The 26413-nt window shown below is 37.3% G+C and overlaps 2 protein-coding genes across 2 annotated transcripts; one reads left to right on the top strand and one right to left on the bottom strand.

Moving 5' to 3' along the window:
• Positions 1-40: 40 nt before the first annotated feature.
• Positions 41-7093, bottom strand: LOC144641351 (uncharacterized). The gene is made up of 6 exons (XM_078500370.1): positions 6949-7093; positions 6755-6795; positions 5530-5556; positions 5300-5390; positions 2027-3762; positions 41-1007 (listed from the first exon to the last, which is right to left on the bottom strand). Exons 1-6 carry the CDS (start codon positions 7043-7045, stop codon positions 777-779), a joined length of 2223 nt encoding a protein of 740 aa, XP_078356496.1. The 5' UTR covers positions 7046-7093; the 3' UTR covers positions 41-776.
• A 632-nt stretch (positions 7094-7725) lies between these two features.
• On the top strand, positions 7726-23780 carry LOC144641513 (proline-serine-threonine phosphatase-interacting protein 2-like). The gene is made up of 13 exons (XM_078500526.1): positions 7726-7846; positions 11032-11132; positions 13297-13371; positions 14640-14674; positions 15403-15512; positions 16175-16237; positions 18923-19018; positions 19247-19292; positions 19777-19856; positions 20982-21080; positions 21614-21710; positions 22475-22675; positions 22899-23780. Exons 1-13 carry the CDS (start codon positions 7820-7822, stop codon positions 23222-23224), a joined length of 1356 nt encoding a protein of 451 aa, XP_078356652.1. The 5' UTR covers positions 7726-7819; the 3' UTR covers positions 23225-23780.
• Positions 23781-26413: the final 2633 nt, after the last annotated feature.

The raw sequence follows: 26413 nt of genomic DNA, 5'->3' as shown, positions 1-26413 counted from the left end.
TTCAATGGTTCATCGTGTCAGCCTTAGTGATACAAGATAATTAGTTTAATACTTTTATTTTTTCCAACTTACGTATTGTAACAAGTCTGCCACGCAACTTCTGTTGTATAATAATACAATTATTATCAAAGGTACATGTAGTAAAAAAATATCAGTAGACTAACCCTAAGACTAATACTAATAATAAAGCAATATAAAAGTGAAAATATGAAATATCATGAAATACATAAGAAGAAATACTGAAACCTCCCTGCACATTACTTATGTTGGAACTGGAAAAACGCTTCAACATTTGCCGTTCTTGTCTGAGCCCAACATTTTTCGTCGTGTGAAAGAAAGTTATAGCTATTACACTAGCTATAATTATTTAATGAAACTTTTTTAAAACGGTTTATCTAGAATATATTAAGTCTAGTTTACACTGATGTCTTTAAAAAGCAAGAACTGAAAAAAGAAAAAAAAAACACTCTACGCTGACGTTATATGTTACTACAAAACGAAACGACATTGACATAATAGTCTTTCGTTATATCCACGTCGTCGATATCTTTGAGTTGAATTTGCCTTAAGCAATTTGAAAAATAACACGGAGAAGAACAGGTGCGATGTTATAGAAGTAAAATAAACTGGACTAAGTTGAGACCAACTGGAAATAGTCACCGAGAGAGGGTAAGAGAGAAATCTGTTTCGCACTAATTAAACTATAAGTAGTGTATCTAAATAAAAAAATCGATTCTTGATATGCTACAGTAAAAAAGCTACCACTGTTAAAACATTCACATGGCTAACAAATGTTCTAGTTGTTCTTCAGGGTTGTCAGGAGATGCTGCCGCCCTTTTCGTTTTCGTATCAGTGTCGCCTTCCAGCTCTGCTTCCTGCTCTTCTTCTTTACTTACAGTTTCTTTGTTGTCAAGTCTTACTTCGGGAGCGTCCTGTGCTTTGTCAGCGGCTGGTTTAGCGTCAGGGCTGTCTCCGAGCTTTTCAACCTTTGTTATAACGGGACGAGACTTTTGGAAAAGAAAAAGAACTTTGTGAGTAAAGACACGAAAGCCTTGAATACTGTAATTTATAAATAATAGACTGCTAGCAGCCTCTTTCTTTCCCGGCCCTAGCGCGTTCACGTGACAGCCCCCCCCCCCCCCCCCACCCCCCGCTTCCGGGTGGACTGCCATATACAGTGAAACCTCGATTTAACGACCCTCTATATAACGTAGTCCTCGATATAACGAAAGATTTCTTTCGTCCCAGTAATAGCAAAATATATGGAAAAGAACCTCGATATAATGAAACCTCGAGATAGCGAACACATTTTGCCAGTCCCTTGGCCCTTCGTTAAATCGAGGTTCCACTGTAAAAGGGACGGAGATGCTCGTCGTCTCGCTTAGGGGGGTAAACCTCGGATTTTTGGTTTAAATTATGGTGTTCCGGACAAAACGCCAAAATGTTTAGCCGTCAAAGTCTCCATTAGGGTTGAACACGAACAAATAATCAAAGTATTTGGTATCTTTTAGCGTTTGCAAAAGCTCGATCCACGCCCAGTTTGGTCTGTTTTAGGGGTTCTTTTCAAAAGCTCGAGCAATGATGTACTACTCGTGATATTTTTAAATTGTTTCAAATTTCACTCATCTTAAGGCTCTAGATCTTGAAATTTCGAGGGATTTTTTTCACGCATAGTGTTAGTCCTTAACTGTACTCGCGCTTATACTATTAAAACCTATACAAATATTTGAAATAAGGTCGCAAAGTGGAATTGCTTTCAGTCTATTGACAATGAAACCGCGGGCCATGATTATTTAAAAAAAAAAAACCTCTTCAAACAATGCACGTGTCAGAAACACCCTTTAGTAAGGAACTTGGTGAAACTTAACCTGATGGAAATTTTTGTTCTCTTTAGTGAGGTTAGTAGGCCTTCTTTGTCCAGTTAGTTTCTCCTTAGTGGGGATTGTCGCCAACTGGATATATTGCCTAAGCCATTAAATAATAGAGATATAATTTTTTCGTGCAGGTTACGACAACACTTACTTACCCCTTCCTTTTCTTGTTCCAATTCAGAAGTCAACTCGTCTTTCAGCTTCTTTTCTTCTTTGGCTGTTTCTTTCTCACTCAGCAATCTTTTGTCGTTCTCCTTCGTCACTTGCACTGTTACCTTAGGGACCTTTTCCACTTTAATGACCACGTCCTTTGGTGTTGCTGTTGGTGGTTTTTCTGTTGGTTTCGTTTCTGTTTTGTCATCATCATTCATCCTATCTTCAGCTAACTGGGCCAGCTCCAGTTCTTCATCGGACATAACTGGTTTAGCCTCATTTTTCTCGAGTGCAGCCTCGTCATTCTGTTTTTCCAGTTCACCTGCGATGCTATCAAGTTCTTTGTCTGTTTCATCTCCTTTAGTTTCAGTTGTTTGTTTCACTTCTTCTGTTGTAACTTGCTGCAGTTTGGCTGTTTTTGGACCATCGATTGGTGTACTTGTTTTTACAGGTTCAGCAGTCTTCAATTCTTCTTTGCCATTCCTTTCTGCTTTAAGTGCTTTATCGAATTCCTTCGCAAGTTCCTTTTCATCGATTTTGTCTTTATCTTGACCCCCTTCCAGCTCCAACTCCAGTGCAGCCTCCTCTTCATCGTCACGAGTTTTCTCAGGGACATCATACGATCGTTTGCTGTTTACTATATCCTCACTGGTCTCTAAATCTTCGTCTTCTGAAGTCACTTTGACAACTTTTACCACAGAACTCTGGGATTTTGCACTTGTTGGACGCTTGGACGGTGTTATTTTCTCTACGCTGATGGAGACCTCGTCAACCAGGCGTTTGCTTGTTGGAACTTCTCCTGTTGCTGTTGGTTTAGCAGTTGCTCTCTCTGTCCCTTTTACTTCTTCAATCTCCGCATCCGTTTCATCTGTTGAGGGAGAAATTTTTTCTACCTCAACGATAATCTTACTCTGGCTACTTTTGGCAGGGGAAGGCTCTTTTTCAGAAGACGGCTCGGCTGGTTCTTTTTCCACCGTTACCTTAATTTCTCTGTTTCCCTCTGAAGATTTTGATACTGCACCCTCTTGCAAATCTTCATCTTCTTCTATCCGCTGTACTCGACGGATTTTGGTGTCGACCGTCAGCTTTGGTGGCACATGCTCCACTTTCACTATGCTCTGCTCTGACTTGGTTGGAGACTTAGGACTTGGCGTAATCTTCTCAACTTTGAATTCAGTCTCTGCAGTCTTAACTGGCGTTTTAACAACAGCTGGCGTAATCTTCTCAACTTTGAATTCAGTCTCTGCGGTCTTGACTGGCATTGTAACAACAGCTTTTTCGGTGTTGACTCTTTCCGTTGGCCTCTCGCTTTTTCCCTTCTTTCCACTTTCAAGATCCGCTTCTTCATTCCAGTCTGCTTCATCATTTGCCACCTTCGTGACTTTGATCTTATCGGGCTCCTCGGCAGGTTCTTCTTTCTCTTCCACTTCTTCTGTCACCTTCTTCACGACAAAACCTCCCTCAGCCTTTTCTTTGTCTTCTGTACCAGCAGCCTCTTCAACTTCAACTTTAACAACAACGGGTGTTTTCTCAGCGGAAGTTGGCGTCTCACTGATTTTCGTGCTTGTTGCCTCTTCCTTTGGTGTTGTGGTTGGAGTTGGTGTTGGTGAAGCTGACGTTTCCTTTTTCACAATGACCTGGACATTATTAGTTGTCTTGGCATGGCCAACAGTCGTGTGTTCTTCTGCTTGTGTCGTTCTTTCGGGAACCTTTTCAGTTGGGGACGTAGGAGGGGTTCCTAGGTAGAAAAGAATTAACAATTATTGGACGAGGTTGAGCAAAATATCGTGATTTGTCAGTGGCGAGCAGATATTTTATTACACGATATTTTGTAAAAACCGAGTTAAATAATTGTTTTATCGTCTGATGAATGAATTTGTATTGCACAAGTACCTTCGGGAACTTCTTGGAAATAAATAAAACAAAATAAAATAAATAATAAAATAAATGGGAATTTACAGTGGGATCTTTCACTAGGTGGCTCTTCTTGATCCCACTGATTCCAGATGGTTTTTGTGGAGGGAGGAAAACCGGAGAACCCGGAGAAAAACCCTCGGAGCAAGGACTGGGACCAACAACAAACTCAACCCACACATGTACCGGACCGGAATCGAACCCGGGCCACATTGGTGGGAGGCGAGCGCTCTCACCACTGCGCCATCGCACGCTTTTTTACTTAATTGATGCAGATGAAAGCGTAGCTTCGCCTTCGAATAAATATAATAATTATGAGCTTGTCTTCATCCATTAATTCTCTTCCTTTCAAATATTGCCGGAAAATAAGGGAATGTCTCTGTCTCTTTTGTATTTCCGCTGTTTTGGTTTTCGGGCCGTAATAGACAAATTGACCCATTCTTCTTCATTTCTAGAAACCAAGCTGCCTTTTTTCGCGAAAGTGGACACAACTACGCATGAGAAAAATCTTATTTGGAGCAAAATCCTCGTCTTACGCTAATGCGCATGAAAAGACCATTATTTGAAGGCAGTTATTTGCAGATCATGATCACGTGGTGGGCTATTAGCCAATGAAAAGGAAGTTCAGGGAAAAAATGCATCGAATGATAGTATTAATTGTTTTCTAATGACTTCTTAAGGCCTGTCTCTAGTACAATGTCTTCCGTAGTCTCCTTCTTTTCACTGGTGGGCCGATTCTCTAAATTAAGTCTACGCTGATTTTTTGAAAAAAGACTTAATTTAAAACGAAGCTTTAAACGTCTAATGTGAGCTAGGTAATCGAAGGTATTCAGCATTGGATTCAGAGAAAATCCTTGCTCATTTTGCTTGTTTGTTTGTTTGTTTGCTTTTTTCAATGTCGAGCAAGATGTACAAACGACCAGGAAGTAGAATGTGTTGTGTTCTGTGAATTGTCAGGACAACCTGACAAATTAATATGCTGAGAGGGGAGGGAAAAGGATGGGGTGTGAGAATAACAGCGGTACAGCATCCCAAACAGCGCTTGTACACAAAATACTTGAAATGTAAAACTTGTGTTGTGAAATCACTGTTTATCCCAAATCTTACTAAGCCTTTTTATTTCAATGAAAGAGCACTGATTGGCCTTTTTTTCTCTTAATCAAGGCCTCAGTCCAAGAAAAACTAAAGAAAGACGTCTAAACAGCGCCTTTAACCTTTACGTTTTAGTGAGTTAAGAGAGTTACTTAATGGAGTCTTAAATTAAGTTATTTCATAAAGGGATTTCATAGAAGTTAGGGTGTCTAAGTTTCTGAATACTATGGTATACTGAATGTATCTGTGCATTAGTGGGATTAACCAACCTTTAGTTGTAGCGAGGTTTTCCTTGTTTTCCTCGGTTTCTTCTTTCACCTTTGTCCGAACTGCACTGATACGATTTTCAATGTCCTCCAACTGTAATTAAGGAAATTGAAACCAAATTGAATGTCACAGATTGAATTTCAGTTGTTTGTGACCTTTATGTCATTTTTTTCCATAGGCTGATTAACAAAACAAATATTTCATGATTTACCCAACGTAAATAATTATTTACCTGAAGTTCAAGCTCTTCGGCAGATATCTGCAATTCAAAAGAGCAATTTATTACTTTTTCTAGTCTCTGATGAATGGATAAGTCCACTTCCCTTGCCTTCTAATAATCATCCCTGCCTTTTAAATCGTGGCTTGAATACCTTGTTCGCAACTTGCACGTAGCATCTGCCACGTAGCCCTATAAACATCACCCCTATTCATGGCTTATCTTCAGGTCAATATCAAAATTAATGCACGTCCCTAATAGATCTTCTACGAAAAATGGTTATAGACCACCCCTCCCCACCCTTTCAACCGTCTCTGAGGACGTTTCTTTGTCTATAACTTCGTAACATTAAAACACAGGCACTTCCAGCTGATGTGAAGGTTTTTTTGCGCTGGCATTTACTTCAGAAAGTACCCTCTTTGCTAAAGGTTCAACTTTCTTTTTAAAAACTCCACCACCCCGTCTGAATCGTTGTCATTGTATCTCGTGAATGACGTCACATGATTGACCTCGTATTAGCAGAACATTCAACAAGGAAATGGCCCCGTTTCAGCATAACAGGAACATTTAAACACTAGACACTGAAACCGAATCAATTATACCAAAATAGTATCTCTAAACACTTACTGCTGTATGAAGAAAGGCATTTGGTAAAAAGACGTAGAAATTTCTTGCTACATATTTGTTAGTCACGTTCGTGCCGAATGCGTATAGCCTCAAGTAAAAATATTTGCTTAAGCTCTTAAAAACAAGCCTGCACACATCGCAGATTAAAATAAATACGTTTTATCGAAATCTCTTCAATATAGTTTGAACAAGACAATTCCTCACCTTAAACTTTCCTCTAAAGTATAATAAAAATGATATTCATTCAAATAGCTTTGATTCCCACTTTAAAAATCAATTTCACCAGTGTAAAAATAGCTAGCTAGTGAGATGGATACATGTCTATCTAAAGACACTGAAGATCGTCCTACTGCGTTTAACTGATTTCTCAGGAAGTCATTATGGTCACTGAATATTACATCTTTAAATAGAGAAAAGCATAATTTACTGAGCATGACTTTACTTTAAAGCTTGGTAAATGATTAAAATAAAATAAAACGTTATAAATTACTAGAAAGTCACGCTAGATTTCCCTGTCAGAGCTTAGATGTGATTCGATCGAAGCGTGATTTGAGCCTGCCCTTTCGTTAGTTAAATACAACTGTAAATATTAAACGGATTCAAGTTCGCTCACCTCTCTCCCATCTCTCCTTTGGTCGCTTTTATCTACTGGCACTAAAATAAAACGATAAAATAAAGTTACTACGTGCAAATGCTTGTTAAAAAGAAATCATGTTTCCTTGTCCTAGAGTCCGCCAAAAGAGCGCGCCATTTGCGCAATGGAATAGGAACTTCTTCGTTAGCAGTCTGTGAGGATTTTATCTTTACCTGGTAGCGCCAAACTCGCACAGAGAGACAAAAGAATCACCACTATAGCGGCTTGCATCTTGATGTTCACATGGACTGTTGCTGACTGATGAATCATCCGTCTAGCGATTAGTCCGGCTGTGCTGAAAAATGAAATCCGATCTGCCTGCGCTGAAACGTGTCAGGTAGAGATACACTGACAGGTGTTTTAACACAGAACATGATCGTTCATTTTGGCGATGCGTCAGGACTAATAAAATAAATGTCCCAGTTTATTTAAATGTCCAAGTTTATCTATACATGCTGTAAACTTAAGCAAAGTGAATAAATTTAGCATTAAAATCCAGGGAGTTTGACTCCGCCCCAAGGAAATTCTTTGACCTTCTTGTGACTGACCCCTTTCTGGGAAAATACAAGAAAAAAAAAAACGCACGGCAACTATTTAGTCTTTCCACCCTCTACTCTCCCCCCCTACCGTCAAAACCAGTCTGTGATACAGTGAACGAATAGAAAGGAACAGAAGAAACGGGATTTTACGCCACGTCACGCAAGTCGTTCTGTCCGTTACGTGACCATTTTACCATTAATTTTTTCTCTCCCCTCCTTTGATATACTACTCTCAGACTCAACCCGCAGTGAGAGACAGTTACATTTGCATGATGTATCATTGGGCATTTTGATATTAAGCCTGCTTTTGTTCAGTTTTCCTTTTCTCAAACAAGAGTCAGGGCCGGAAGTTGCCAGTCTCATTCATTTAGTCACGTTTCCGTATCCGGGACATTCTTGAGTGCTGTTTCCTCAGGCAGTCGTTTCGATTTGCTCTGTTCGCGAATGTTCATTCCACTACTCTTGACTTAATTCTACGATAAACACACTTTACTTCTTTTGTGAGATGACTAAGTTTACAGACTGCTTTTGGGTAAGTTGTATGATTTTCAGCTTACTTGCATACATGTTATTCTTATACACAATACTTGGAGAATATTGCTCGGCCGGCTTAAAGCGGCTTTCAGTTTTATCTAGCACTGGTGATCAGTTGGTATGATCTGTACGTACAAATCCAGCTTTAGGAGCTTCATTTATTGAGCGAAACGTTTCAAACTTGCGTTGCTTTTTAGGATGAAGTTAGCAACATATTATTTACTCATCTATACCTCACATAGGATCGAATCGAACGTAGTTGATCCAGTATTAATGCAGCACTAAGCTTTGTTTTTATCGACAATATACTAAGCACTTGTTTGTTTGCTTGCTAGATTCTTATTGAATATCTCAAAGGTTTGTCCGACCGTAGTAACTGTAATAATTGTTTATAGGCTATAAATGTCTGTCATCCGTTCATGACTGAAATTATGGAGCAATTGCAGAATACCCCGCATTTCTAGCTACACTGTGCAGCCAGCTACTCGGCTACGCGTAAACGCCGAGGAAATTTATTCATAGCTCTCGAAGTTTACTAGGAAAGTGGCTACGCGTCTACGCGTCTACGCAGTCGAAATTTATTCGTAGCTCTCGAAGTTTACTAGGAAAGTGGCTACGCGTCTACGCGTCTACGCAGTCGAAATTTATTCATAGCTCTCGAAGTTTGCTAGGAAGTGGCTACGCGTCTACGCGTCTACGCAGTCAAAATTTATTCATAACTCTCAAAGTTTACTAGTAAAGTGGCTACGCGTCTACGCGTCTACGCAGTCGAAATTTATTCATACCACTCGAAAATCACTCACAAACGTTTGTCTATGCCATCAAGCAAATAAAACTATTTGTGTTTCAAAATTGCGACGAACAACGAGAAACTACAAAGTTAATAACACAGTGAATCGATAATTGTCAAAATCTTACCTCGTCCTGTTTCGTATAAAATGAATGTTGTTGAACGGCAATAGCTTTCGACCTTCGAACAAACGGCTTTAGTTAGTTTTAGTGTGCTTCCCTTACAAACAAATAAGAGCTAACCGCAAGCAAACCAGAGTGGAACTAACCGCAAGCAAACCAGAGTGGAACTAACCGCAAGCAAACCGGAGTGAAACTAACCGCAAGCAAACTAAAGTGGACCTCACCGCGAAAATGCACCCGACAAAAATTTTAAGTAAGCGATTTAAAACACGTTGACGAGTGAGAAAATTATTCTTACTACTTTCGTTCCCAGTAGCGTTTGATCGGACGGTCCGCGTAGCCATTTTCGGTGGCTACGCGGAACAGCTTTAGTTGCGGGGTATTCTGCAATTTAGCCGAAATTATCAACCTTAAAAATCCATCTGCCCTCGAAATTTTTACCTTGGAAGTTGATCGAAACTTCAAACGTCTAGTCGGTACAAAATGGTTGTCCTTAAAAAAGTAAAGTCAGTGATTTAAAAATACATGAATGTAAATAATGACTCGATAAACCATTAAGTAATACATGGTTCATACGAAGAGGGCTTCAGTTATATTATTGCGGTTTTCAGTGATAATTTATGCGAAATCTGAAATTCAATCCCCAACCAACGGTTTACGCTTTTTGCTGCTGTCAATCATCTTAGCAGACCTCTTTGGTAAAAGAAGTTCACTTCATTCGGGTCAAAAGGTCACGTCCATCAGTTGTGATTGGTGGATTTCAATCCATTTTGTTTGTTTCTGTTTTCATAGTTTTTTGGCTGTCGCTAGAATTATGATTGACAGCAGCAAAAAACGCAATGGTTACCGTATTTTCTCGATTAAACGCCGGACCCTGATTAAACGCCGGGCTCGTATAAACACTGGGTGAAAATTGCTAACTTTAAAATAAACGCCGGGGGCGTGTTTTTGTTCTAGGTCCCGGCGTTTATTTGAGGTCAAGCTAACAAGTAAATATATTCTATTGAATGACACTGTTGACATACTAGTACGATATGCTGCTTTGGAAATTTAAATAAACGTTCAAAGGAAAAGTCTGGCGTAACATACAATAGATAAGAATTGGATGCTGTACAACAAAATACACTGTAAAACCTAGCTACGCATTCCTGTCTTCATGACTGACACATTTCATTTCTTGTGCTAGTGCTCACAGTCGTTAAAACTCGAGGATCCCTTCAGCATTTGTATATGTTGTGGTTCAATTTTACATTTGGTTTAAAATTTTTCAAACCAGTTTGATTTTTATTTTTCATTGTCTTATGTTCATTATCATAATCTGAAACAAAGGGAGATAAAAATCAAACTGGTTTAAAAAAATTTAAACCAAAGAAAAAATTAAACCACAACATATATAAGTTGGAGAAAGTTGTTTTAAAATGAGGAGGAAGTTGGCGACATTGCCTTTAATGAACTTAAAAATTTGTACCCATAACCAATTAACTTGCGTTCTCCTTTTAAATACTGTTCATGATCTGTTTTGTCACAAATCTTGATTGCAACATAAAAATGTTCAATCCATAATAATGTGCCTTTCGGTATTAATCACCTCAAGATACCCAGGGACAGTTTTTTGGGGCAAAACGAAGAGAAAAATCGTGCCACCTTGACAAACTGCTCCTTGGTCTCGGAGTTCGGTAACAATAAATCAATCTGAAAAATTGACAGAATTTAATTGTAATACATTAATAAACGCTGGACCCCTATTAAACGCCAGCTTCAAATTAACGCCGGGTCCACCAAGCCAAGTTTGAAAAAAAACGCCGGAGGCGTTTAATTGAGAAAATACGGTAGTTGGAGTTTGAATTTCAGAGTTCGCATATCACTGAAAACCGCAAATTATAGTGAATTGTGCATCAGGGTTGGTGAATGTTCCTTCAAAAAAATGCGAGTCTCACAGAATTTAGCCAAATTTCAGAGGTCTGGCTTCTCAAATGTTCTGGGATGTCTTCGCGGGTTCTCAATGTCTTTTTCAAGGCTAAAGAATGTCTTAGGCTGGCAGAAAAGAATATCAGTTTTACAAAATTTTGATATATCATTCAACACCACTTTTATCACTTTGTTTGGCACAGGCAGAGGCTTTATCCCCCCCCCCCCCCCCAGGCCAGCTAGTGAAACTACAAGCACATCATCACATACAGTGTAATTTAACTACATACATGTGACATGTATTTAGTTTTACAATGTACAGTATGTCTATCTGACACATTGATCTCTGAATAAATCTTGTAGGGGACAGATTTCAACAGCTCAGCTGGATTTGATGTCCTGGCTAAACGCATGAAGGATGGGAAACAAATGTGTCAGGATTTTGAGGATTTTATAAGACAAAGGTACAGTATGATTCATCACCGCATGTTGTATATATCATGTCTCAGCGAATTCACAGAAACCTGACCGTGAGGTTTTCGCTTTTCACCTGAGTTCCAGCCTATCCAGCAACCTTAACATCAGGGGGCTACCCATCAAGAATGGTTTGGGCACCTTGCCCAGGCTCTGGGCAATATGCTGGTGTCCAGCTGAAGAGTAGCTATCAAAAGCTAAGGGGAGGGGAGGGGGTCACTTTTGACTGCTGGGCCTAGCTAGCCTCTGATCCCTTGGGGCAGGTTTGTGTGAATTTTGAATGCCTTGTGTAGTTTGTGAATATTTTGAATGACACCGGTCCAAGGTTCCCTGTATAGAAGGCACCCTGCTGGCCTGTCAGCTAACAACTGGGCCCGTGACGTGACAACCTTCTAGCCTGGGGGGAGGGCAAGGGACTTGTGCTGGGCCAGGATGTTTTGGGATGTTTTGGTGCCAGGTTCTTGTAGAATCCATCAGATGTACATGTATCAGAAAGATAAGTGTAACTTCATGCCTATAAAAGAAAATAAATAGTGAATGGATGCTTTGTAGAACTATTAATATTATGCAAACATAATTTATAATTAAAAAGTGAGTCTGGAAGAGTTCCTTCAATCAACCACTCCCAAACGCACAATGGAGCCTTTCTTCTTTTTTTTTTAACATTTAAGCTCACATTAATTTCGAGACTTCTAGTATTTTTTTTTATCAAATAATACAACTAAGTTGGTACAGTTACAATGTAATTAATTTGTACATCACTCAGGGGCACCCAACAAGAAAATTTTACTATACACCACTGTAGGTGTTGAAACATTATTTTTACATTAAAAGTGTCCTTTTTGTGCAATTTAAAGCCTTATTTTTAAACGCTAAGAAAAGTGTATCTTTTCGGATATGCTAGCTGAATTTTCAAACTTCAGAAAATTTTAGGGCCTGAAAAATTGTTACACGAATTTACTAGCTGCTGTTGCCTTCTCAAAAATCGTAGCTGGCCTTTTTTCATACCCAAAACGACATTCTTCTCTCTCCGAAAACAACAGGCATTACTTTCCCCATGCTACAAATGTTTGAGCTAAAGAAATCTCTAGTTAGTTTTTCATCACACTTCAATACGAAAATCGTATAGGCGATTATGGGTTTTTTGAACAGATATTCACCACTGGCTCGGTTTGCTGAGACCTTGCACGTCTGTTAAACCCAACAAAAATCAACTTCTTGATTACATGACAACTGGGCCACGCCGGTTAGCCAAGATCCTATTATTGCAATACCGGGATCCCAGCTAACCGGGCTGAAAATTGTCCATGTAATCGCATTCACCGGGCCAGCTGCATAAGTGCATTTTAACCACCAAATTGCCGGAAAAAGGAGATCAAGATCATTTGTGCTAAAACAGGGCTGAAAGTCATCTTGGCAAACTCAAGGCCAGCACGGCTCATGTAATCAGGCCCTAAATGTCATGAATTGCAAATCCTGATTGAGAAAGATGGTGTCATGTAGTGTACAGTTTACAAGTGTGGAATCCTTTTAAACCAAAATTAAATTTAAATTCTTCTTATTATTGATGTACAGTAAAAACCCGCATATAAGAACCTAGGTTTTTTCAAGTTATCCTAAACAGGTTCTTATATAAATGGTATTTAGCGTAAAATTAGGCTATCTACATGTAGGTTCTTAATTAGGTTCTTAACTTTTGTTCCAGAAATAAAGTAGAATTTTTAAATGATCTGGTCTTTAATGTCCAATAATAGTATTCTTGCAGGCTTTGGTACGCAAAATACTATATTATTTTAATCTGATTCTGTTAAAATCAAACCTATACTGTAACCTTCACTATAATTCCCAATAAATCTTGTAAACAAAACAACATAACATGATAAAATGTCAAAGTTCCTCTTTAAAAACAGACTATGTTAAATATTTTTGAGAAGATTTTTTAATTCTATATTTTTAAGAAGATTATTTTCACTTTTTTGAAAATAAGAACCTGTTTTAGAATTTTAGCCTAAAATGGTTTTTAATATGTGAAGGGTGGTTAAAAATGAAATTTTAGCCTAACAGGTTCTTAAATGTTAGGTTCTTATACGCAGGTTTTTACTGTACTAAATTACATGACTTCATGTTATTATACTAATTTTATACCACATTTAGGGCAGATGCTGAGGAAAAGTATGGCAAGGCCCTCATGAAACTTGCAGAAAGTGCTAAAGGCAGAGAAGAGATTGGGTAAGGATTTGGTTTTAGTTTGCAGATACTTACATGTCATGCCTTTATCTTTATAAAAAAGGAATGCTTGCATGCCCTGAGGCCAAATCATTTCACTCAACTACCGTATTTACTCGAAATTATAAGCGCCGTGGCGCTTATTAAATTTTTTGCGCCTCAAGTGCAGCGCTTATTCAAGGACGGCGCTTATTTAAAATTTGGACCCACAAATAATTTAATATTTTACAGTTATTGAAAATAGCGTCTTTTGATTGTCAGTATTCGTCTCTCTTGCTCAAGAGAGAAGTGGCGCTAGCTGTCCTAGAAAAGTTTGCGGCCTTCACAACATTTACAGAACAACGTATTGTAAGAATGTTGGATAGAAAACTAATGGGCGAGCGGTAAAACAATTACTTTGAACTGCAAACAACGCTTTTGATGGAAAGAAATGTCCAAGTTTGTTTTAGCGAACTGCTTTGTTGTGCTCTCTTTCATTAAACAGAATTTCTGGAATAAGCGCCGCATCGGGACTGCGGCGCTTATTTGGGGGCGGCGCTTATTAACTTTTTTGTCCTTTATGCGGCGCTTATTTGAGGGCGGCGCTTATTCGGGGGCGGCGCTTAATCGAGTAAATACGGTATACATGTATGGCTTAATATTATACTAACATTAATTTTTGTCAGATTGTCCTGAGAGATTTATGGTGAGTGTTTAAGTCAAGTGTCTTGTCAAAGAAGCAATTTCAAAGTTACTGTAAATTGATGTTGTAATATTTTTAGGTGATTCCTGGGAAATAAAACTGCTCATAGATTTTCAACCAAACTTTGCCGGTTTGTTGTTTACCTTCGGGGAAGTTAAATTTTGAAATAACAAAGGCGGGTCACCATATTCGTTTAGGAGCAGGAAGACCTTGTATAGTACCACATAATTTCTTTATAATTCCTTTGCGAGTACTGGCAAAGTACACGTTTTGTTGATTATGTATTATTCTGCCATAGAAATTGATCTGTATTTATTCTACAGAAAGGATTTGATCGATACTCTCAAACTAAGAGAAAAAACGATAGGTCACCATATTCGTTTACGATTTAGCAATGTTTATCTCTCATGGGAGCCAAGCGACATAGAAAAAATTAGCTGCGATTTTTTTTATGTGCGCGCGCTAATAATGCGTAAAATTCTGGGCAATAAGGGTGCACAATGCAATACTAGGGAATCACCTTAAATGCATGTTCTAACAATATTTTAGTACTTATTATTAAATAATTTATATTTTGTTTAATGTTCAGGACCCTCAGAGAATCTTGGGAAGTGATTAAAACAGGTACTACAGCTGTAATTCACGCATTGAAAGCAAAGTAAATAAAATAAATAAATATTAAATAGATGAATTAATGATAAGATAATAACAATAAATTTGATAATGATGATGATAAATTGATAAAATTTAATTATGATAATTAATACAAAATGTAAGTTAAAACAATAATATATGTTTTCAATGGGTAATACCTTTTGTTCATGTTTCAAAACAATGAGCTTGGCATACATTTAATTAACCATCAAATAAAAACGCCATAGCTTACCTATGTTGTCTGTTTTTGTCAGTTGTTTTTTGTCCAATTTATAAAGAATCATACATTGGTTTGTCATTGATATAATTCTGAGTGACATTGTAAAGTATTCAAATGTATGTATGTTTTTCATCTTTGGACCATTTAAAAAAAATAATTATGACTACAGTACTATTAAGTATAGTTGCACAACAATCAGAGAGGTACATGTAAGCCAAGCAAACACTAATTAAAAAGTCCAGCTGGCTCTTAGCAACTCTTAAAGTTTACCTAAGTCTTTGTTCTTGTGAAATTTCAGCCAGATTTAAGTCTTCTTTCAGCCAGACAGTTAAAATAACCTGCAGCCAGCCCTTACATGTAGTGACATCCCTGAACAATATACCCTATATTTTTCAGTTTAAAGTGCTTTGGAAAATAAGTGACAGAAACATACCTTGCAGTATACTCCACTCGTTTTTAATTATCTTTTTTTTTACAGAAACAGAAAATATGGGCAAAGTGCACATTTCTTTGGCACAACAACTCATTGAAGAATTAGAGCAATGTGTCAGGAATTTTAGAGAAATGCAGCGTAATAAAAGGAAACCGGTAAGATGTCAACAATCATAGTTTTTTTATGTCCAGCAGTCAATCGATCAACCAATCAATCACTAATTCCATGTTTAAACTACTTGCTGGTGAGATGTGGCCTTAGTTAACTGGGGGCACTTTATAAGGCCTAATATAAGAACGGTGGTCTGAGGTAAAGCTGAAAATAGTGAAAAATTTGATTAGTGCCCACCTCTCAAGGTCCAAAATTTTAATTAGCACCCTGGGTGCTTAATGGAATAAGTAGAGTACACACAGGGGCAGAACAATGTTTGGTTGCTGGTTCTCAGATGGACTATACCAGGGTTTAGTTCCTCTGCAATGTAGGCTACAGTGTATCAGAACAGTCAAGAGTAATGAATGCAGTTGTATATAATTGTTGAAATATTTTATTGCCATTGGAATTTCATAGTTGGGTCATCAGATACAAACATAAGGCAGATCAGTTTGGCACTACAGTTGTATTTCTACACTTTGATGTTATTTCCGTTAATAAATTCTTCATAATAAGCTGCAGCTTGCTGGTGCAACTGGTTTTAAATAGAGGTACAAATTTACAATCACGAATTGCACTCACATGCACTTGTGTGATACTAAATGATTACCATACATGTACATGTAACTCACTCCTAAAGAAATTTGATTCCTTTGTTTTTCAAAAGGTTGAGGAAGCAGTCAAGAGAGCTCAAAGAAATAAAAGAACCTGCTTTGATACAACTTTTAAAGTAAGTTTCTTATAACACTACATACATAATCAGAGATTTACAAAGTCGTCTACATGACTGTGCAGGTTTGTTTTCAGGACACTGTCCAGATTTTGTAAAAAAAAAAGTAATTGGCACAAAAAACCAGAATCCATTGCTTTTATCAGATAATTTAAATTTTATTATAACTCTATTACTGCGGTTATGACTGAACACAATTTAGTGTTAAGCTACATGCACAATATTTTTAATAGAGTAAGGATTTCTTTTTTAGTGCAGAATGCACTATTGTGATGGTTTGGTGGGTTGGCGTTTGCTAAACCCCTAAACCACTAAACCGCTAACGCGGTGTAAACTTTTAATCACCAATTAATTAATTAATTAATTAATTAATAACAATTAATTAATTATTTCTGTAAAGTGGGGAGGGGATAGAGAGCACCTGACCGTGTGCCCTTGGTAAATCGGGGAGTACATTACGATACTTACAATTGAAGAACTCAAGGTATATATTTGTTTCAGAAAGCACTATGCTTTCCTTGTGGTACAATTCTTTCTGGAAAAAATACTTTGTGCTAAACGCATGCGCAGATCAGTCTACATCACGAACATTGCGTTTTTCTTCTGCAGAAGGATTCGTGTAGACTCCGTGGCCCCAAGTTAAAGCCACAAATTAATTGAATTAGACACTAAGGCGTCATAGCAGTTCATGTGAAATAATTCTTGATATGGCAACGCTGTTTTCTTAGAAAAGGTGATCTAGCATCTCATAATTAATTGATAATATCTGTGTTATAATCAATGTCTCCTTGTTTGCAGAAAATAAATCACGTTACCATATCATCATGTTACATCCGTTTTTGACAAAAACAAAAGCATGTTACATGTTTTTGACAAAAATAAAAGTATCTCGCTTGCTGTTTCAATATCAAACTGAAATTCAAGCTATCGAAAATTAAAATTACAGGGACCTCTGCCGCTTTAGTGTTTGAACATGCTTTCGTGACTGTTCCGACATTTCTTGAAAGAAATCTTCACACTACGTGCTTCTCGGCTTCATGCTTGAGTGAGCCTGTGACGTGTTCACCAGACCGTGGCGAGAGCATGACCTGGTGCACGAAATGCTTTAGCGACAATTTCGGGGAAAAAGCCGCAATTTTTAGCGACAATTTCGGGGGAAAAGTCGCAATTTCGACATTTTATGCTTTGTAATTAATAGTTTGTGCTCTGCTCGTGCACTGTTCTGAAAATTTGTAATTTTTTAGGTCTTTTTCTAAATGCTGAAGGGGACAATGCGATATGATGCTTGTAGAATCCGTGGCGTTAATTTAATTAGATTTAAACGCATCATAGCAGTCTAAGAGAAAAACAAAGGTATCATGTACCTTTGCACGAAAAGCACAAATATCACGTTTGCTGCTTCAATACTGTTCTGAAAGGTGAACTCATTTGACTTATTAGTTTTATTTAGTTTTTAACATTTTTAACATTCATTTTAGTTTTTAACGGTTGGTGTGATATCTTAAGATTTTTACCGACCTAATTATATGTAGATGTAGATGTAGATGTTATTCTCAAGCGAAATTACCCTGGAAAATTATTATCATGCTGTCGATTGATTGACCATATTGCATTCTGTACTGTCCTTTGAGTCTCTGAGTTTGTGTTACAGACAAGCAGATAAATAAATATAAATTATTATGCAAATCTAACTGGTTCCCATGGGCATTGATAGAACAGGATCACACTCACATTGCTTCTTTAAAGGGAAAATAACTGCTTTTTTGCTTAAAAATTGGTAAAATTGTTACGGTTTTGGGCTGCAAACATTTATATGTAGAGGGTCTACTAAACATAGCTGGATTATTATAATTCATAGTTAGTATTAGTATTATTAGTGTTCCAATGACTTGTATAAAATTTATCATCACTTTCATTTAAGTGCTACTATGATGAAACTCGCATCTTTCCTTTCATAACTGTTTCAAAATATTAGCAACTACTCTATATGAGGAGAAAAATGTCGTTTACTGTTTTCCAATTTCTCTTTTCTTTCCAGAGATAATCAAGTTTTAAAAATATGCAAATTGGAAAAGTAATGATGTAATAGACTTAACCAAATTCTGATGAAATATGAAAAAAGTGATGTCTCAGCCGATTTGTACCAGAAGTCTCAGATCCATCAGTCTCTGATGCAGTAACACTCTGCTAGCTGTGTTTAACAATAAGAACCTAAAAATTTGGTTACCATGGTGACATTCTAGGTTCCAGATCCCCCAATGCTAAACACATTTCTGGCCAATTCTGGCATTCTTTTATGATAATTATTTGCTAATGATGCTTTACATGCGTGATTTGGCAAGCATATGAACGTATTAGGCAGATGTCTTGCCCGGGTTTCATTTTTTTGAACTAACAAATTCTAAAATACTAAAAACAAATTGATGGGCACTGAAAAAGAGTGAGTTGCCATAGTAACATAATTTTATTATAACTGTAAGTGTGTCATCTGTAGAATTATTAGCCTGCCATGTTTCATTGGTCTCTGCAGAAATGCAGAAAAATGAATGAAATGATAAATATGATGATGGCTACAGCTTATAATTATTATATAAAACTTTCACAAACCTTGACTGTACTTGTCAAAAAAACAACAACAGAATAACTTATGACATAAAGTATGTTTGTGTTTGCTTAATGACCCAGAATAAAAAGAACTATGAGCAAAGATGTCATGATGTAGACATTGCAGAGGAGGCATTAAAACGATCTGTATCACTTGCTAGCAAGGATGAAGAAAAGGTTAGTTTAACATTATTTTTGTGAGAATCACGACAAGTCTTTAAATTTTGATGTGATAGACCAAGGCTTGCATGTACTGCCTTGGGTAGTAGATGTACTTCTTTAAAAATCTATAAATCTCTTTTCACTTTCTTGAACAATATGTACATGTACTGTACACTGTACGACACCTTATCACTTATGATACTTGTTTTAATGATCCCTCTTACTTTTCCTTTCTCTTCACAGTTGAGAACCAAACTTGGCAGAGCAAAAACTGCTGTTGAGCAAGCAGGTAAACCTTCATTAATTTAACACATGTATGTACATGTACATGTAGCTGTTCTCCTGTTTGTTAATTTTGCACACATTATTATGAAAAATGTGAGCCAATCAAGCCAAGTACAAAACATTTGCATGCAGTTGAACATCTGCTAACGAGCATTGCCTGACATGTAAGCAGAGACTTCATTTATACAAGCACTGCCATTGGCAGACAACTCTCCTTACTGGACTCTTTTCGGATCCAATGTGTGAGAGGTTCCACAGACAATGAGACTGTACTTTATTGCAGTTTCAATTTCACTCAACCTGGCCGGCAAGCAATTATTTTATGCTCAGGGAAAATACATGTAGATTATGTGGGGAAGGGCCAGGGGACAGGAGGGAGAGAGACAAATTATATTCAACTGGAGAGCTTGTTGACAATAAAGAAACCTAGAAATGTATAATATTACAATAATGTTACTTGATGGACTGAATTTTGAAATTTTATGTAGACTCAGCCTACCAAAATTCAGTACGCAGCCTTGATGATGCTCGGGTGCTTTGGGAAAAGGAAATGGAACAGTGTTGTAATGTAAGTTCGGTCTCAGGTTTGATAGTATTGTAAGGCAAATCGGTTGAAAGTATATTACACTTACCTTAGTAAATAATAATGATGGTAAATTTTAAGCTCGGTAATAAATAATGAAGATGAAGTGTTCAATATGAATAATAAACGCTATTCTCCTACTTTTTGCTTGTAAACAAGCAAAAAAAGTCGAAAAAATGAAGATGAACTACAAGCTGAATGATTTCGACATTGCTGATCCTAGCAGTATGCAGGGCGCGTGTCACATATCAACCTACAGTAGTAAATAGCCCAGCTCACAATGAGTCTCTCGTAGCTCAGTTGGCTAGAGCACCCAACCGGTATCTGGGAGGCCATGTGTTCGATTCCCCTCGGGGACTCAGAAATTTTTCTTTGTCCCTTTATACTGTAATTTTAATAAAACTATTAAAATTTACCATCTTTGTTATTTATTACACTGTTATTTTAATAAAACTATGACAGCATTCGTAGTGTTATAATAGAAATGCATGTACTGTATGTTAATAATTAATGTTACTCTGAATGTATTAAGTATACTACGGAAATACTCATACCGTTCAAGTCATGTATGAATGATAATGAAAGGGAAACGAAAAACAGTTCGAGTTACTCGGGGTCGATTGAATATTTAATTTGCCAAGTTAATAATTGATAGTTTACTGATTTTTCAGCACCTCAGTATACAGCACAGTGCAAATTGAACTTACCTTGCCAGAAACTTTAACACGACCATACATTCTTATGATAAGAGTGGAAAATGGCTGACAAATACGTGATCTGTTTGTTGCTCTAATTCATGGGCCACCGTTGCGAGTTGCAAGGCCCGGAATTCGAGTTATCGGGGTAAATTTGACCCAAATTTTGTTCAAGGGAAACGAAATTTAGTTCGAGTTAGCGGGGTTTTCGAGTTATCCGAGTTCGAGTTAACCGAGTAAAGATGACTGAAAAGTGTGGTCAAATCCAAGGGAAATGGGAGTTTGTTCAAGTTAGCGGGGTTGTTCGAGTTATCCGAGTTCCAGTTACCTGAGTTCTACTGTACATGTTAATCAAATACAAAAATTACTGATTTCAAAAATTCCACACTCAGTAGATTGTTTTTTTTGTTAACAGTGTTTCCAAAATCTCGAAGAAGAGAGAATTGCATTTTTGCGGAATGCAATGTGGGCCTACACTAACACAAGTTCCATGAACTGTGTTAAAGTTGATGAGGTGAGGAAAACACCACACTGCAAACCCTGCACACACTGAAAACCCTGACCAACCAACCAAACAACCAATTAATCGATCGCATGAATCGATCAGTCCATCAATCAATCGATCGCTCGCTCTGTCGTTTGAGATGCAGATCATGCTAGTCTATCACAGGTTAAATGCCAAACATTTTGTCAGATAAACCAGGCCGTCTCCACAAGAGACTACAATTAGTGTATAATCCAACATGAAGGTGGAGAGCGGCATTGTACTTGTCCAGTAATTTGTTAATAAAACCAGCACGCACTAGGCCACCCTGTTCACTAATATTGATTCTCATATTTTGAATATCTCATTTCAAAACCTACTTACATGTACAGTGTATACGTTACAAACTTAGTTTCTATTATAGCTTCATTCAAATCGCACTGAAAAATAATTCAATATAAAGAATACTTTTGAAAGGTTCACACTGAAAACAAAAACATCTATCCATTATAGTGTACGTATATGCATTTTCTTAACAAATGTCACTTTTTGTTCACACGTAGATTTGTGAAGAAATGCGGAAAAGTCTTGAGCTTTGTGCAGTGGATGCAGACATTCATCTGTTCGTTAGTGTAAAGCAAACTGGATCAGAAAGACCAGGTCAGATGCAGAGTTTATTTTCAGTAACTTTAACGTTTAAAAAGGAATTGATCAAACAAAACATAACAATTGAAATGAATACCCCCCCCCCCCCCGTGTACTTCCACCTGGCTTGTACATATCGTTTCTCTTTAAAGATCGCACTGAGCTGAGCATTTGCGAGAAAAGAATGGTGTTGGGTCACCTTATTGCTGAACCTCCGCCCCCTGCTGATTTTGAAGCTCGATATTTTGGGGCACTTAATTGACGTTTTAAGTTATACATGTAGTTAACTGTCCAAGTCGATATACGCGTACAACCAAACATTTCCTGTTATATCATGTTCAGGGTAAGTGTTGTAGACATTCAAACAGCAAAATCTTAAACCTCATTTTTTTTTTTTTTTTTTTTTATTTAAAAATTCATAAAAAAAAAAAAAAAAATATCTTTTTATTAATTTTAATTTTTATCTTAAACCTCTACTAATGGTGGATTTCCACTGACGCGTAATTTTTACTTACGTAAAAAAATTTAGAGACAATGTATGACCAATGTATGAAAATTTCGCGTCAATGGAAATCCACTATAAAGGCTTGATTTTTTCTCCGCACTGTTATCGGTGGCGCGCGCGAAGTATTGTGAAAAAAAATTATTTTTTTTTAAGATATTCTCTAGTTCCTGTATAGTAAAAAATATACATTCACCGCAGTGTCGCTTAATAGCGAAACTCTTACGTCTATTTCGAAGAGTATTTGTTAAAAATTGGTTGTCATTTTTTTAAACAGCTCGAATAGAATATGAGAATTATTACATGACGCAGACATCACAGAAAGTCATCTCACCCGGCAGCAATATGAATATCAGTGGTCCGATACCAGGCACGTTTCAGCATTCTAAAGACCCCGCCATGCAACAGTCAGCTGGTACGCCAAAATCAGCAAGTAACCGCCGTCCTCCCATGCAACTGCCTGATATTCCTGCCTCAGGTAAGATGCGGCAGTGTTAAATAGCATTATAAAATGGGAAAAAGTATAAAACGTTCGTTGCGTGTAACCCCAAGGGCATAGGATGAAACGCAAAAAGCTGAACTTTTCAATGGTTCATATCGAACTGTTTTTAGCCAATCAGATAGCAGTATTTTTACTAATAGAAATAAGTATCCTGATTACTAGTTGTACCATTCCGATTTATCAGATGTTTTCCCCGCAGATCCACTTGATGAATCAATGTATTCTACTGTGGACCAGGCAAACAGGCCTAAAGATACTACTGTGAGGAGTTCTTCTGTGGACCAGATAAACAAGCCAGAAGCATGGATAGTTTCCATGCCAAAAGATACTAGTGCGAGGAAGACACAAGAACTCTTTTGTCGCGCGCAGTTTGATTACGAAGCACAGGGTGACCAGGAGATATCGTTTAAAGCGGGCGATCTCATCAAGCGTCTTTACGAAGAGGATGGCACGTGGTGGTGTGGTGAAATTAACGGGAAGCAAGGCATGTTTCCAAAAGATTTCGTAGAATTAGTCACTAAGTGACACAACAGGTGTTAAGACGGAATCCATCAGGAAATCAAGTAATATCAAGTTTAGTTGGACAAAAATCGAGTAACAGAATAATTTCAATCCTATTGCGTTATTTTCTGCCCTTTTTAAAAGCGAAATATGTTATCCGTGATAACACCAACACATAGTTCTTATAAGAGCATGAGGAAATGAATTTCAAAGGTCACAAGAACCATTTTAACTTTAGGTATAATCTCACTATTTTGTAAAATTGTCTTTTAATTGATTCCGAGGAATTCAGTGGAACTTTGGTGTTGTTAGAAATGATTTCTTTTGATAAGATATTTTAAACAGTAACAGAAGTTCCCAATAAGATGTAAATAATTTTGGTACATAATTTTGTCCAATTAATACTCGAAGTCCTGGCGGATTCTGTCTTAAACTAATAATATAATAGAATTTCCATAACCCTAACACTGTTGGGGGGGGGGGGGGGGGGTCATTATAATTTGGTGATACGAGAGTTGTACCCATAGGTAGCATGTTGCAGGAAAGAATATTTCAGTCAAAGGAACTGTGTCACTGAGTTAAGTTTTTTTTTTTTTTCCCCAAATAAAATTTTAAAAAATTTTTAAAAAAAAATAATTTCATAACCAAATTTCCTCCGGTTATAATTTAAAAAAAAAAAAAAAATAAAAAAAAAATTCTCACCCAAAAAATTTTACACAAACCCATATCAAAATTCATTTCAATCTTCTTCCCTTTTGCCCATCCTACTTTCTTTGTAAATGCTATGTTATTAAATGTCCCTTCACTGTCACTTTAAGCGGCTTTTTTTGTTTTCACTGAATTTGGTGGCCATTTCCCATGCCTAAATTTGGCTGAAATATGTGACACAGTTCCAAGCCACTAAATTTGGCGACGAGGTGGCAGCAAAATAAAGTTTTACTAAAGCTTGTTTAGAAATCGTTTAGAAGGATTGACTTCATATATTTTACAGGTGTGATTATATTTTTTTTAATTAATAGATAACATGCCTTTGTGATACTGTTAAAATAGTTCGCCAGATGTTTTTGATCTTATTAAGGACGTTTTAAAACAAAATTGCATCGAGTAATTTCGATTTTATAAAAAAAATGTATTAAATGCTTTGTATGAAGAAAAATGTATTAAATGCTTTTAACAATGAGTTAAAAATTAATTATAGCAGCTCTGCAAAATTTCGAAAGTATACTGAGCGTTTTTGGTGCCATGATTAACGCTACTATTTTGATCCATCGCGGTGTATTTAACGACAAGCGTGAATTTTCCAACACAATATAAATAAAAACGGAGTGCGTGATTAGAGCACAGCCTAGTTTCTACTTTAAAGGAAATAGTAGTTAGATATGACAAGCCCCATATACCCGTACCAAAAGGCAGTGAAATTAAGGGGTATCCATGGCAACGCAAATATAACGAAGTAGTTCCTGCCCTTGCTATTTGTCAAACAGAATCATCGCAGAGCTTCTGCTCCATTCTGCACTATGAAAATAGAATTTTAAATAATCAAATTGGGCTCATTTTTATAATAAAATAGTTAGTGTCAGCTAATGATACGAGTCGGGTCAGGAGGACTTTAAACATTAAATGAATGGCGGTTATGAGCCAATAAATTATAATAGTAACGCAAAACAATCAAATATATATGTCAATTTAGTTGGATTTTTTTAAGTAATTTGATTGATAATTTTCTATTTTCTATTTTTTGCTTTAGAATAAATGTGAATCGAGCAGCCAGTATTTAGGTTGCGAGATATCGCAAATGTAATGTGCATGTAAATCCGTGGAATGTCAATAAATGTATTTGATAAAGATGCATGGCACTTTACCAACAAACTGAATTACACGCGTGGGCTGAAGACCTGTGTTGTGACACTCTGACTCAAAAGCAAGCTAAAAGAAGTGTATAAAAAAACGTTTTTAGTCTGTTCGGTGGCCACTTGCATTGTAGGATCTGTGTGGGTTGAAGAATGGATACTATTCGCTATGTCCGCCATGTTAACGCTTTAGCTTCAACCGATATGAAATGTCCCCCGGGGCGTTTACCATTTGTGTGAAAAACTCGGTTGTTCCAGTAAGCTAACAAATGGAACGCTCATCACAATGGAAATTTTGCCGAAAAAAGGGAACGCCTTCCGGGGGTATTATTGTTTTCTCACTTACACCATTCTCGTCCCCATAGCCCTTTCGTTTCTCTTAGCCGGCTTGGCACGAGGAAACGGAGGGCTCTGGGGACATAGGATTCTTGAATTAATTCGAATTTTTTTGATTGGCTGTTTGGAACAAAGAATTCGTAAACGGAAGTAAAAAACATAACGACTCTCTCATACATTCTTTTGAAACGTCATGACTACATACATGAAGACCGGAAGTCCTAGAATCTAGGACTGGAAATTCTCTGTCCCCAGAGCCCTTCGTTTTCTCGTGCCAAGGCTCAGCCGGCTAAGATAAACAGGCTATGGGACGGATGCCTACACCTACACCTCAATTTCTGTCCGTTTTGTTCCTCCCCTCCTCCAAATCAACATTCTGATCGTGCAGTTTCACCCGACCCTCTACATTTGTACCAGGTACATCGATCTCATTCGCTCCGTTAACTTTTCCTTGATTAACCCATTGACTCCTGAACCGGCCTGAACCGGCCGTAAAGGATCCGGGCATTTGTCCCGCTTGTGACGTCATCTCCTTCCACCCAGAAAGGCGACATCAATGCTCAAATTGTGAAGCAGAAGAAGACCTTTCCAACGATACCTAAACCAGCACGATTTGATTAATGAATCTTGAAATATGCACCAAAACGCTTCAAAATTTTAGCGAAAAACTCAGAGGAAAATTGCCTCTTTCCACCCTTTGCTTGTCCATAGGTAAGTAGTTCTTGCCTCGTTTGCGCTTTCGCGGAAATTCTTCTATTAAAAAGAAGCCTGCTAGAAGGCCAAACACTGCAGCAAAAAAGAAAGGAAGAAAAGGAAAGGAAAAAAAAAACGAAAAGCCTAAAGTGGTAGGATGGTTTATGTCAAAATTTTGATTTGTGCGCATGCACGAGCTAAAGAGTTGTTAAACGTGATTCTGGTGATAAACAAGGATCCATTTTGTGTTTCGTGTGCCGTTTTGAGTGATTTGGAGCTATTTTAGCTTATAATAGACCTTAAAAGGTCAAAAACATCTAAAAAATGCGTTTTT

The sequence above is a fragment of the Oculina patagonica genome, chromosome 2 (assembly GCF_052425735.1).
Source record: "Oculina patagonica isolate OP01 chromosome 2, crgOcupat, whole genome shotgun sequence".
NCBI classification, from domain to species: domain Eukaryota; kingdom Metazoa; phylum Cnidaria; class Anthozoa; order Scleractinia; family Oculinidae; genus Oculina; species Oculina patagonica.
This window is presented reverse-complemented; position numbering and strand designations above follow the sequence as displayed.